Source organism: Ranitomeya imitator, chromosome 2 (genome assembly GCF_032444005.1).
Source record: "Ranitomeya imitator isolate aRanImi1 chromosome 2, aRanImi1.pri, whole genome shotgun sequence".
Classification (NCBI taxonomy): domain Eukaryota; kingdom Metazoa; phylum Chordata; class Amphibia; order Anura; family Dendrobatidae; genus Ranitomeya; species Ranitomeya imitator.
This window is the reverse complement of record NC_091283.1, coordinates 282,143,506-282,158,042: the sequence shown is the minus strand read 5'-3', so window position 1 is coordinate 282,158,042 and position 14,537 is coordinate 282,143,506. Positions and strand designations below refer to the sequence as shown.

Here is a 14,537-nt window from a genome sequence, read left to right as displayed (position 1 = left end):
AGTGACCAGTATGTTGCCATCATCAGTACATTGCAGGCACCAGTACGTTATGCCCACCTCATGCTTCTGGAGACACACACCCATAAGTTAGGCGGGCTCTCGTTGCTTTAGAAATGCCAAACGTCAATATTATATGTGGTTTAGTTACACTGTAGGGTTCAGAAGTGAGGGGGGGCATTTGTATTTGAGAGCGCAGAATTCGTTGAATTACTTTGGAAGGTTACGGAGCCATTTCACTTTTCCAGAGCCATTGTGCTATCAGTAACATGGAAGCCCCCTATATTTCCGTTAACAGATGACAGACCTGAGTGGGAACTTGCTTTTTGTGGATTGATTTGAAGCTTTTATTGGGAACATTTTACATAATGTTTGGGATTATGGGATTACATTTATAAAGCGTTCTACGCCGAGTACTTACTCTGGTGTTTCCATCTAAATCTCCAAGTGACAAGATTCATATGAAACCCCCAAGGGATCCATTCACTTTAATGAGGCAGCAGAGTTATTCTGAACTCTGGCCTCTGTTCAGCATTGTCCTTCTTTTCAGAGATGCACAAAACTGTGGCCAACAGCACTTTATGCAGTCCTAAAAAGATGGACACCACCAGTTCACAGGTCCTATGGCATCCACAGTGCCTCCATCGCCTCACTATAGGGAATATTTTGCTGGGGTTCAGTCTGAATCACATATTTCAGAGATTTACATTGGTATAAGCGCTCAGCGCAGAATAAATGTGAGCCAAGCCTTACTGCGATCTTTCGGAGACAGAACTAACAAAACAGCAGGTGAAAAATTGGTTTTATTTATTTTTTAACATCATCATTACTCGTGCGGTATAAGTGATTAGGCAACTTTAGATTTATATGTTTTTTTTGTTTGGCTCCTGTCACACACTTAAAAAATGCATTGCGCATCACCATATCATGTGGGGGCATGTTTTTTGCAAGACGAGTTGACGTGTTTATTAGTACCATTATCAGACACATGACACTCTTTGATCGCTTTCTATTCTGATTTTTGGGAGGAAGAATTAACAAAAATCAGCAATTCAGGATTCTATTTTTGTTATGTCACTCCACATGTGGTAAAATTGATAAGACAGTTTGATTACAGCGATACCACAGTTTTATTTTTTTTATCGCTTTTTATTCCACCTTTTGTTCAACGGTATGACAAAGCAATGTTTTTTGTCTTGTTTTTTATTTAATTTTTATGGTGTTCACTAAAGGGGTTAAATAGTGGGACAGTTTTGTAGGTCTGTTCATTCTGGATGCGACAATACCAAATGTGTACTTTTATTGCTTATATTTTTTTATTAAATATTTATTCATGGCAAAGAGGCAGACTGCTGTGAGTTTGATCACATCACTTAGGGGGTTAAAGTATCGGGAGCGGTGTGGGACCACTCCTAGCACGGATTATCGGGTGTCAGCAGTCAGAATCAGCTGACGCCCGGCAGTGATCGCGCTTGCACAGGCCGTGTGAGTGCAAAATCGTCAAGATGTCACTATGACCCAGGTTACAGGGACATATGGATACGTCCAACGTGGGAAAAGGGTTAACAAAGCCAAACATTAGGAACTACAAGGGATTGCCTTAGTAGTGGACAACCACTTTAAGAAAATGCAATTATTGGTTAAAACATTTCCAACATTCTGAAAAAGAAAAGGGCTTCTCCCCTGTGTGACTGCTCTGATGTTTAATTTCTGTGTAAAATATTTTCCACATTAATCGCATGAAAGAGGCTTCTCTCCTCTGTGAATTCTTTTGTGACTAACAAAATCTAATTTATGCTTAAAACTTTTTCCACATTCTAAACATGAATAAGGCTTCTCCCCTGTATGAATTTTCTGGTGCTTAAGCAAATCTGATTTCTGGTTAAAACATTTCCCACATTCTGAACAGGAAAAAGGCTTCTCCCCGGTGTGAGTTCTCTTGTGTGTAACAAGATTACATTTGAGGTTAAAACATTTTCCACATTCTGAACATGAAAAAGGCTTCTCCCCTGTGTGAGTTCTCTTGTGTGTAACAAGATTACATTTGAGGTTAAAACATTTCCCACATGCTGAACAGGAAAAAGGCTTCTCCCCTGTGTGAGTTCTCTCGTGTGTAACAAGATTACATTTGTGGTTAAAACATTTCCCACATTCCGAACATGAATAAGGCTTCCGCCCTGTGTGGATTCTCTGGTGCTTTACCAAATCTGATTTTCGTTTAAAACATTTCCCACATTCTGAACAGCAAAAAGGCTTCTCCACTGTGTGAGTTCTATGGTGCACAACCAAATCTGCTTTCCCGTTAAAACATTTCCCACATTCTGAACAGCAAAAAGGCTTCTCCCCTGTGTGAGTTCTATGGTGCACAACCAAATCTGATTTCTCGTTAAAACATTTCCCACATTCCGAACATGAATAAGGCTTCCGCCCTGTGTGGATTCTCTGGTGCTTTACCAAATCTGATTTTCGTTTAAAACATTTCCCACATTCTGAACAGCAAAAAGGCTTCTCCGCTGTGTGAGTTCTATGGTGCACAACCAAATCTGCTTTCCCGTTAAAACATTTCCCACATTCTGAACAGCAAAAAGGCTTCTCCCCTGTGTGAGTTCTATGGTGCACAACCAAATCTGATTTCTCGTTAAAACATTTCCCACATGCTGAACAGGAAAAAGGCTTCTCCCCTGTGTGAGTTCTCTCGTGTGTAACAAGATTACATTTGTGGTTAAAACATTTCCCACATTCCGAACATGAATAAGGCTTCCACCCTGTGTGGATTCTCTGGTGCTTTACCAAATCTGATTTGCGGTTAAAACATTTCCCACATTCTGAACAGCAAAAAGGCTTCTCCCCTGTGTGAGTTCTCTCGTGTGTAACAAGATTACATTTGTGGTTAAAACATTTCCCACATTCCAAACATGAATAAGGCTTCCGCCCTGTGTGGATTCTCTGGCGCTTAACCAAATCTGATTTTCGGTTAAAACATTTCCCACATTCTGAACAGCAAAAAGGCTTCTCCCCTGTGTGAGTTCTATGGTGCACAACCAAATCTGCTTTCCCGTTAAAACATTTCCCACATTCTGAACAGCAAAAAGGCTTCTTCCCTGTGTGAGTTCTATGGTGCACAACCAAATCTGATTTCTCATTAAAACATTTCCCACATTCCGAACATGAATAAGGCTTCCGCCCTGTGTGGATTCTCTGGTGCTTAAACAAATCTGATTTTCGTTTAAAACATTTCCCACATTCTGAACAGCAAAAAGGCTTCTCCCCTGTGTGAGTTCTATGGTGCACAACCAAATCTGCTTTCCCGTTAAAACATTTCCCACATTCTAAACATGAATAAGGCTTCTCCCCAGTGTGAATTCTCTGGTCCCTATGCAAATCTGATTTCTGGTTAAAATATTTCCCACATTCTGAACAGGAAAAAGGCTTCTCCCCTGTGTGGGTTCTTTGGTTTATAATATTTCCATATTCTACATGTGAAAATGACTTCTTTTCTTTAGGAGCAGATTGTGTTTTAATGCTTATTTTGTGACTTTCATTTTCCTTAGTAGTCAGTAATAAATCAGAAGACAGGACCTGTTTCAAAGGATCAGATGACAGATCTTTGCTGTGAAGGGATGATGGTATAGCTGAAGTCATGGCATTCAATGCAGTTGCATCCTGTAGGATTTCGAGATCATCTGATTTAAAAATTGAAGATGTCCGCTGTACCTCTGATCTCCGGGTACAGTCATCTGCTAAGAAAAAAACAATTATTTTCAAATAAAATATCCTTGAATTTTATATTTTTGAACATTTCGACTTAAACTGTCCATAAAAATTGGCAAGCTATGTAAAAAAAACTGTCATTATTTACCAAGACAATGACAGTTCACACCTTATTGGACGAATCAGTAGTGTGTGGTGTGCAACTGTTTGCTCATTCTGCCTCCCAAATATTGAATAAAAAGAAACCAATCAATGCTATGTAGGCGAAAATAATATCAATTCTCATCTCACAAAAAACAAGTCCCCACTAAGGTCCATCATCTGTCAATGGAAAAATAGAGGTTCCCACACTATTAGTGGCTCTAAGGCTGCCGTCACACTAGCAGTATTTGGTCAGTATTTTACATCAGTATTTGTAAGCCAAAACCAGGAGTGGAACAAATAGAGGAAAAGTATAACAGAAACATATGCACCACTTCTGCATTTATCACCCACTCCTGGTTTTGGCTTACAAATACTGATGTAAAATACTGACCAAATACTGCTAGTGTGATGGCAGCCTAAGGCTGTTGAAAAGCAACAGGGTTTCTATAAACCAATCCAGCAAAATCCGCTCTCACTCCTGAGTCTTGCAGTGTGCAAAAACAAAATTTAGGATCCCTGTATTCAGCAATATTATAGTGAGCACAATCTGGGCACTAAGTGTTGGGTAATAAAATGGCAAATGTGCAATTTTCACTCTCCAAATTCCACTGCATGTTGATTTCTGGAAAGTGGCTGTGGAATCAAAATATTCAGTCCTCCTACACACGTGGTCAAAATTGTTGTTACCCCTCGTTTAATGACAGAAAATCCCATAATAGTCGCAAAAATAACTTGAACCTGACAAGTAATAATAAATAATCTATGAAAATGAACGTCAGACATTGCTTTTCAACCATGCTTCCATAGAATTAAAAAAAAAATAAAACTCATGAAATAGTGCAGGGGTGCCTTTGTGCACTATTATTCGTGTACATTTATTCAAAGTACTTTTTCTAAGTACTGGCAGTTATAACATGGATGAATCTAGCAAGCATCTCTATTCTCTTCATACAGGTAAACGTATCATTCATTCTCTGAACCCAAAACACCCTGCATGTCTATTGCTCCAGTCCCTGACAGCAAGCAGCCTGAATGGTATCTGAGTCATTCTATCTTCGGCATTGAATTCTGCATGTTTCTAGATTTGTTAGACATCTTAGTAAGCATTTGTTTTTGTATATAGATATAGAACTCACTTATGCTTGTCCTTATGCAGAGAGGTCACATAACTGTTTTCAAAGGAGTTTATGATCCTTCTAGGCCTGGACATTTATCTAGTCACTACATTTATTGCGCCTTGCTGTCTCAACTAAGTTTGATTGATTGCTTAGACGAGGAGATCCAAGAGGTAGCCTTCTATAAATTTAGACATTGCTTGGGGACGCATTTGTGCACTATTATTCATGTACATTTATTCAAAGAACTTTTTCTAAGTACTGGCAGTTATAATATGGCAGTGACATGTAGAGGAGCTGCGGAGACACCATCATGTGTTTCTCAACGCAAACAGTGAATAGCCAGGCCTTTCCCCGGGAAGGAACAACCAAGGGAAGGGCAGCATCCAATAAAGGAAAACATCCAATAAAGGAAAGCCACCTATGCCAAGCATGGTATCCATCCACAGACAGCTGTTTCGGGGTTTTTGCCCCTCATCAGTGTGGAGTAGGAAACTGGCTATCAGGAGCAGTGCCTAGTAGAAAGTCTATAAAGGCACGGATGATTGACCTCGTGGAGACCAAAACATCCAACACCGCGGAGACACCATCACGTGTTTTTCAACGCAGTGATCCAGAACACTGCCCCCAAATATGCAAATGCATGTAGAGGAGCTGCGGAGACACCATCACGTGTTGGATGTTTTGGTCTACACGAGGTCAATCATCCATGCCTTTATAGACTTTCTACTAGGCACTGCTCCTGATAGCCAGTTTCCTACTCCACACTGATGAGGAGCAAAAACCCCGAAACAGCTGTCTGTGGATGGATACCATGCTTGCCATTGGTGGCTTTCCTTTATTGGATGTTTTCCTTTATTGGATGCTGTCCTTCCCTTGGTTGTTTCTTCCCGGGGAAAGGCCTGGCTATTCACTGCCTGCGTTGAGAAACACGTGATGGTGTCTCCGCAGCTCCTCTACATGCAATTGCATATTTGGGGGCAGTGTTCTGGATCACTGCGTTGAGAAACACGTGATGGTGTCTCCGCTGTGTTGGATGTTTTGGTCTCCACGAGGTCAATCATCCGTGCCTTTATAGACTTTCTACTAGGCACTGCTCCTGATAGCCAGTTTCCTACTCCACACTGATGAGGGGCAAAAACCCCGAAACAGCTGTCTGTGGATGGATACCATGCTTGGCATAGGTGGCTTTCCTTTATTGGATGCTGCCCTTCCCTTGGTTGTTCCTTCCCAGGGAAAGGCCTGGCTATTCACTGCCTGCATTGAGAAACACGTGATGGTGTCTCCGCAGCTCCTCTACATGCATTTGCATATTTGGGGGCAGTGTTCTGGATCACTGCGTTGAGAAACACGTGATGGTGTCTCTGCGGTGTTGGATGTTTTGGTCTCCACGAGGTCAATCATCCGTGCCTTTATAATATGGCAGTTAGGCTAGGTTCACATTGCGTCAAGTACATGGCGTTAAACGGATGCGTTAAACGCATGTACAGAAGCGGAGCAAAAATATGTTAAGTTCGTCGTCACGGTAACGCTAGCGTTAACGCATGTGATCGCGTTTTTTCATTTTGATGTCCGTTTACGAAGTATCCGTTTGTCTGCGTTTGTCACTGTCAATAAAGTTGTTCTTTTTTGTTTTTGTTTCCCTTTTGTCATTGTCGGGTGTGGGCACAGACTCATTCTCCATTTTGAAAGCATTGAGTGAACTTCTGCTAGCAAGATGTTTGTGTCTGAGCTCGTCAGATTTCGCTTGATGCGGTTGCGACTTCGGCAGAGAAAGCGTAGTTCGCAAAGGAGATATTGGATCCACGAAGTGAATTTCTTGCGGAGTACATATGGTGCCTTTCACACCCTGTATGTGCAGCTTCGGGATCATCCCTTCAAATTCCAACGCTATCTACGGATGTCCATTGAGACCTTTGATGTTCTGCTCTCACACGTGAAGGATGAGATACATCATCATCGCAGCACTTTTCGTGAAAGCATCAGTGCGGAGCAACGTTTAGTAGTGACTGTGAGGTAATTATACATTTTTTTTATCATTCTATTGACAAAGACTAGATCTCGGTATCGTGTGGCCTAATGTTCATTTTGCAATTGTATATTATATTGTAAACTAGCCTTTAGATGATCATTAAAATCCTAATTTTTTTTTTTTGTTTTTGAATGTCAACAGATATCTGGCTACCGGAGAAACTTTTGCGTCACTGCATTACCAGTTTCGACTTGGGAAATCAACAATTTGTCAACTGGTTCGGGAAACTTGTGATGCCATTTGGAACAACTTGCAACCACTTGTGCTACCAACACCAACATCAGAAATGTGGCTAGCAATTTCCCAACAGTTCGAGGATGTGGCTAATTTCCCCAATTGTATTGGTGCCGTGGACGGAAAGCACATTCGGATTCAGAAACCTGCACATAGTGGTTCCCTCTACTATAACTATAAGAAATACTTTTCTATAGTATTGATGGCGATTGCGGATGCCAGGTACCGTTTTGTTGCTGTGGATATTGGAGCTTATGGCCGGACTAACGATTCCAGAGTATTCAGAGACTCCAACATGGGCCAATGTTTGTACAACCAAAGTTTTAACATACCGTCATCACGACCTCTTCCGGGGACCGAAGGCCCAAGTTTGCCCTATGTTTTAGTTGGTGATGAGGCCTTCCAACTAGGACAAAATCTCCTCAAGCCCTACTCAAGCTGTAGTCTAGACTCCAGCAGGCGCATTTTTAATTATCGCTTGAGCCGGGCTAGACGTTATGTGGAGTGTGCATTTGGGATTTTGACATTAAAATGGCGGATTTTACTAACCTGCATGCAACTGCAACCAGAAAATGTGGACCGTGTTGTGAAGGCATGCATCTGTCTGCACAATTTTGTGGCGAGACATGAACCCCAGTTGGTAGACCCCAATGATTGTGAGTCGAACCTCAGTAGCATTGAATCGACTACAGTTCGTTCTGCATCACAAATAATGAGGATTCGTGATCAATTTGCACACTACTTCACACATGAAGGCCAGGTTCCATGGCAAGACAGACACGTGTGAAAATAATTTAAAGTCTTCCTGATGTCGTGTAAAAAGTTACGTAGTGTAAAAAGTTATGTTGTTTAACCTGATGTCGTGTAAAAAGTTACGTAGTGTAAAAAGTTATGTTGTTTAACCTGATGTCGTGTAAAAAGTTACGTAGTGTAAAAAGTTATGTTGTTTAACCTGATGTCGTGTAAAAAGTTACCTTATGTCGTGTAAAAAGTTAAAGTTAAAGTCATACAAGAATCTGAAATTTGAAACAGTTTACTAAATGTTTTTGTATTTTCCCAACAAACTGTTGGTACACAGGTGTAACATATGATACCATATGTGATACCATAGGGATGAAAAAAAAAAGGAACATAGAAATTAACAACAAAACCCCCCCCCCCAAAAAAAAAAATTCCAACGCGAAAATTGCACCTGGCTGTGGACAGTGAACGGTACTAAAGACTTTGGTATTGCACGGGAGTATTGTCTGCCCAACTATATGATGGACTGCTACATTGTCTTTGAGGTTCCACGCTCGTTTCACCCCGGCCTCTATATTGAGGGTTGTAGGGCGGCATGTCCAGTCTTCTTCTTCCCGATGGAGCGGGTTCCTCGGTGCCCACAAATTCCTCTACAAGCTCGTTAAGTCTTTGTCGAAACATAAGGTTTCTATGTGCCGGGATATTTTGTACGACAGGCACATAGGATAATAAAAGTAGCTTCCACTCATTAGCAGAGTAGACAGACTCGCGTGCTTGTAGCTCGGTAATTTCTCGTCTCAGGTCTTTGAGCTCACTGCGACACATGTCCTCTACCCGTTGGAGTCCATCCACGATAATTGCATCTGCTTCATCTTTTTGAGATGCTCGCTTGCGTCCACGCTGTGATTGCAACCGGGCACTCACACCTGCAGCAACAGTGCTTCTATCCGCAGATCGTGGCTCGCTGATGCCAGACACATCTTCAGGTTGCGTTGGTTCCACTGAAGAAGGCTCAAGTTCCTCTGCTGGTCTAGGAGCAGCGGTACTGCATATCGTGCTGTAACCCAAAAACAAAAATTACTTATTTTCCTTTAAACAATTTAGTCTCGCACACAGACCTTCTTGTACTTACGAGCGCTGAGACAATGTTTTCTGAAGAAAGAGCAGTTGGTCATAATGCACATACGGTGTCACCCGTTTGCCACTTGATCCGCTTGGTGCATTCTGACTGTTCCGGTAGTCACGGACAAAGCGATCGCGGATGGACTTCCAACGGGTATGGACAGCATCGGCTTTAAATTTTAAAAAAAATATATATAAAAATAGTAGATTGTGTTAAGATATAGGAAAAATTGTTCATAGTTTGCTACGATATATAAATAGTAGATAGATAGTTGTTAGATAAGAAATAGTGTAGAAATAGTGTATAGATATATAGTGTACAGATAGTTGATAATTGAGAGATAGATAGCAGACAACAAGTGGATAGGTTGATAGGATAGAAAATTTTTTTTTTTTAAACATTTTCCGATGTTACGTCACCAATATTTACCAATTTTTTTCTTTGAGGTTGTCGACTTCTCCATGTATCAGGGATCAAAGTGACAGATTATTTGATCCCACAACTTCCGGTTCTTCACGCTGTCATGGTGGGAGCTGTCGCTCTGGTCCCATATGGAGGGGTTGGCTTCCACAAGGTTAATAAGTGTCTCATTGTGGATAGTCAATGGCTCTTCGTCAACGACAATCCTTTTTTTTTTTGTCGCTGACTTGGACTATGTAAACACAAAACGTTATGTTGATAGTGTCAATTTCACTGGATGGCCATATTCATATATACAGAGATAGATAGATACATAGATATAGCAATATATAGATATATAGATAGATAGATAGATGTAGATAGATAGATATACATTGATAGATAGATAGATACATAGATATTGATAGATAGATATATAGATAGATAGATAGATAGATAGATACATAGATATTGATAGATTGATATATAGATAGATAGATAGATACATAGATAGATAGATATAGATAGATACATAGATATTGATAGATAGATATATAGATAGATACATAGATATAGATAGATAGATATAGATAGATAGATAGATAGATAGATACATAGATATTGATAGATAGATACATAGATATAGATAGACAAATAGATGGAGCGATAGATAGTTGATAGATAGTTTATAGATATAGTAGATAGAAAGTGAATAGATAGATTGTTGGTAAATATTGGATAGAATATTTCTAGTTTTATATTTACCACTGGCAGTTGTGGCGACGACAGACGTCTAGGGACCTTTTTTCTTTTTTGTCCTCCTTGTGCCACAACCTATTGTGTATGTAAAATGTAAAAAAAAAAATTTTAACATTAAATAATGTTAACATTCATTGGCTCAATAAATTTATGCCTGAAAAATTCAACATGTGTGCTATGTACCTTTGTTGTTTTTGCGTGTTTTTTGGGGGGAGGTCTAGCCTCGGCCTCAGAAGACTCCTATTCACAATAAAACAATAAACAGGATTGTTATGCCTAGCTCAATACAATGGAGTTTCACACAACATGGTTTTTTAAAGTGCAAGCCTACCGACTCAGAAGAAAAAATCGCAGACACGCTGCTGCTGCTGACATCTGTATCCGACATCTGTGTGCAACAAAATAATACATTTTTAGTACACACACATCCGACGGACATTACAGACTCCCATGATGTATACAGAGATATATAATATATAGAAATGTACTTACAATTTATAGAGCTACGGCAAAACACTCTGTCACGTGCAGGAGACTTTGTGTGAGTGGGATCTTTTAATGGCTGAAATCACATTTCCTGTCACATGACCACATGTGACCACCCTCAAACGCTATTAAAACGTGTGGTTCTATTTGGAAATTTTTCATGATTTGCGTCTGACTGCGTTTGCCATAGCCTTCTATGGCAGAATGAACGCTTCCGTTAGTAGTGCGTTAGCTTGGCCGGACCCGAAAACGCTGCAAGCCGCGTTGAAGGTCCGTCAGAAAAAAAACGTTATGTGACAAACGCATACCAATTTAGGGATGCGTCACGATGCGTCAGACAATGCAAGTCTATGGGCGCGTTAGTATGTGCGTTACATTGCGTTTTTACTACTTAAAAACTAGTCCGTTAGACGGACACACCTAGCGCAATGTGAACCCAGCCTTAGACAGGGCAGGAGACAGGTAAGACAATCTAAATCTATTCCCTGTTCATTTAAAACAGAACAAATACTCACCATATGCATTTGTATAATGTATATCCTGGCTGCTTCATTCACTCACATTCACCGCCCTTGAATTAACTCTTTTCACTCCATCCATATCAGCCCCTCTGTCCTTTCCACTCCTATGTATAGCACTCATGCTCTGTTCACATTGCTTAACAGCGCAGATCCATTCAGTCCCACCATCCAACACAAGAGACGCTCTCACAAATCACTTAACCATCTGCTCACTCTTTCTATCTTCCTTCTCCAAGTCACTGGAGACATCTCTCCCAACCCTGGCCCCCCATGTTATAGCAAGTCTAACCTTCCAACTGCTACACTCAGAAACCCCTCTAACCTTATTAATATCCCATGCATGCCTTCTGCCTCTTTCAATTGTGCCTTTTGGAATTCTCGCTCTGTGTGTAATAAACTCCCTTTTATCCATGACTTCTTCCTTTCTAATTCTCTTAACCTCCTGGCTCTTACTGAAACCTGGATCCAGCAGTCAGACACCACCGCTGCTGCTCTCTCATATGGTGGACACTTTTCTCATACCCCAAGATCGGACAACAGAGCAGGTGGAGGCATTGGCCTGCTCCTATCAACCAAATGTACCTTTCAGGTTATCCCCCAAGTACCCTCACTTATATTCCCTTCTTTTGAGGTCCATACTGTCAGACTCTACATCCCCTTCTCCATGCGCTTGGCGGTGGTGTATCGTCCTCCCGGCCCCTCACATCAGTTCCTGAATCACTTTGCCACCTGGCTTCCTCACTTTCTTTTCTGTGACATCCCCACCCTCATCACGGGTGATTTCAACATCCCCATTGCTTTTCCCCTCTCTCCATCTGCTTCTCACCTTTTATCTCTAACCTCCTCTTTTGGCCTCTCGCAGCATACTAACTCTCCAACGCATGACGATGGAAACTTCCTCGACTTGGTCTTCTCCTGGCTTTGCTCAGTGGATTATTTCACAAACTCCCCTCTCCCACTCTCTGACCACAACCTTCTTTCATTCTCTATCAAGAACCGCCATCCCGCCCAGGTTACCCCCACTTTCCACACTTATAGAAACATACAGGCCATTAACACCCAGAAACTTGTGAAGAACTTGCAGTCCTCATTGGCCCTTATCTCCTCCATCTCATGTCCTGATTCTGCACTGAAGCATTACAATGAAACCCTGCAAAGTGCCCTGGATGAAACTGCACCTCCAATACATAGAAGAACTCGGCACAGGCGGCGACAACCGTGGCACACGCTGCAAACACGCTTCCTGCAGCGGTGCTCCACGTGCGCAGAACATCTGTGGAGAAAATCTAATCTACCGGAAGATTTCATCTATTATAAGTTCATGCTTAAAACATACAACTCTGTCCTTCAGCTCTCCAAACAAACCTATTTTAACACCCTCATCACCTCCCTGTCCAATAACCCTAAACATCTCTGACACTTTCCAGTCTCTACTCAACCCAAGAGTGCAGGCCCCAACCACAGATCTCCGCGCTGACTATCTGGCCAATTACTTCAAAGAAAAAAATTGACCACATCCAACAGGAAATTATCTCCCAATCCCTTCATACCATGCACTGTCCTCCCTCCCCCACAGCATTTAGTTCACTCTCTAACTTCGAACCAGTTACAGAAGAAAAAGTAATCAGGCTCCTTGAAACTTCTCGCCCGACCACTTGCACCAGTGACCCCATTCCGTCACATCTCCTACAGTCCCTTTCCCCATCTGTCATCTCTCATTTAACAAAAATATTCAACCTCTCTCTCTCTTCCGAGCAAAAGAGGGGAGAAGCCAGCGCAGCCTAAGGTTAAGACGCAATACATAAAGTGCAAATGCACATATTAATTTCTAACTGTATTTTCAAAATGAGACATTTAGCAAACAATTGATCAATTATTTGAGCCACCCCGCCTCTTCACGGCAATCTCATATTGGGGCAGTCCTACACTACGTTTTTTATATTCGCTGTGCCATAAAGGCCTCCTAAATGAACTAAAAGCAAGACCACATTAAAAGCATACTGTACCTGGAGCGTTACTGAGTCACCCCCATGGCGCCAGAGCGGCCCTGCACTTAGTAACCCGATGTTTACCCTGGTTACCAGGGGACTTCGGGATCGTTGGTCGCTGGAGAGCTGTCTGTGTGACAGCTCTCCATCGACCAAACAGAAACGCTGCAGCGATCGGGATCGTTGTCTAGATCGCTGCAGCGTCGCTAAAGGTACCTTCACACATAACGATATTGTTAACGATATCGTTGCTATTTGTGACGTAGCAACGATATCGTTAACGATATCGTTATGTGTGACAGCGACCAACGATCAGGCCCCTGCTGGGAGATCGTTGGTCGCTGAATAAAGTCCAGAACTTTATTTCGTCGCTGGACTCCCTGGAGACATCGCTGGATCGGCGTGTGTGACACCAATCCAGCGATGTCTTCACTGGTAACCAGGGTAAACATCGGGTAACTAAGCGCAGGGCCGCGCTTAGTAACCCGATGTTTACCCTGGTTACCATGCTAAAAGTAAAAAAAAACAAACACTACATACTTACCTACAGCTGTCTGTCCTCCAGCGCTGTGCTCTGCACTCCTCCTGTACTGTCTGTGAGCCGGAAAGCAGAGCGGTGACGTCACCGCTCTGCTTTCCGGCTCACAGCCAGTACAGGAGGAGTGCAGAGAAGCAGAGCACAGCGCTGGAGGACAGACGGCTGTAGGTAAGTATGTAGTGTTTGTTTTTTTTTACTTTTAGCATGGTAACCAGGGTAAACATCGGGTTACTAAGCGCGGCCCTGCGCTTAGTTACCCGATGTTTACCCTGGTTACCGGCATCGTTGGTCGCTGGAGAGCGGTCTGTGTGACAGCTCTCCAGCGACCAAACAGCGACGCTGCAGCGATCCGGATCGTTGTCGGTATCGCTGCAGCGTCGCTTAATGTGAAGGGGCCTTTAGTGTGACGGTACCCTAAGAACATCATTCCCACTGCCTCTCCATTTGTAAGAAAATGCCTAATTTGATTTCCTTTGTTTATCTTTAGGAGGCATCACACCTCCCACCCCCTGAACAAATGTCCTACTATAGCATTCCTTAAATGTTGTGCTTTTTTCTTATTAATCTATTTGTAATCTTGCCTGAAGAAGGAGCCACTGTGCTCTGAAAGCTGCAAACACATTTTCTGGTTAGCCAATTAAGGTATCACTCCCAGAATACTTTCGTCATCATTGGGCAGAAAAGTATTCACATCGATTTTTCTGGCTAACACGGTACCACAAATACAATTTGTTATTGTACATCCTGTT

At 42.0% G+C, this 14,537-nt stretch overlaps 1 protein-coding gene across 2 annotated transcripts in view; it reads right to left on the bottom strand.

Annotated features, from left to right (window-relative positions):
- Nucleotides 1–782: 782 nt before the first annotated feature.
- LOC138663145 (zinc finger protein 271-like) overlaps nt 783–14,537 on the bottom strand; it is a 35,837-nt gene continuing 22,082 nt past the window's right edge. Inside the window, exon 11 of one of the 2 annotated variants that reach the window (XM_069749284.1) lies at nt 783–3,734. In XM_069749284.1, coding sequence (XP_069605385.1) covers nt 1,729–3,734 — 2,006 coding nt within the window. In that variant the 3' untranslated portion in view covers nt 783–1,728. Of the gene's footprint in view, nt 3,738–14,537 lie in introns of both variants that reach the window. The other variant, XM_069749283.1, reaches the window with a different exon arrangement.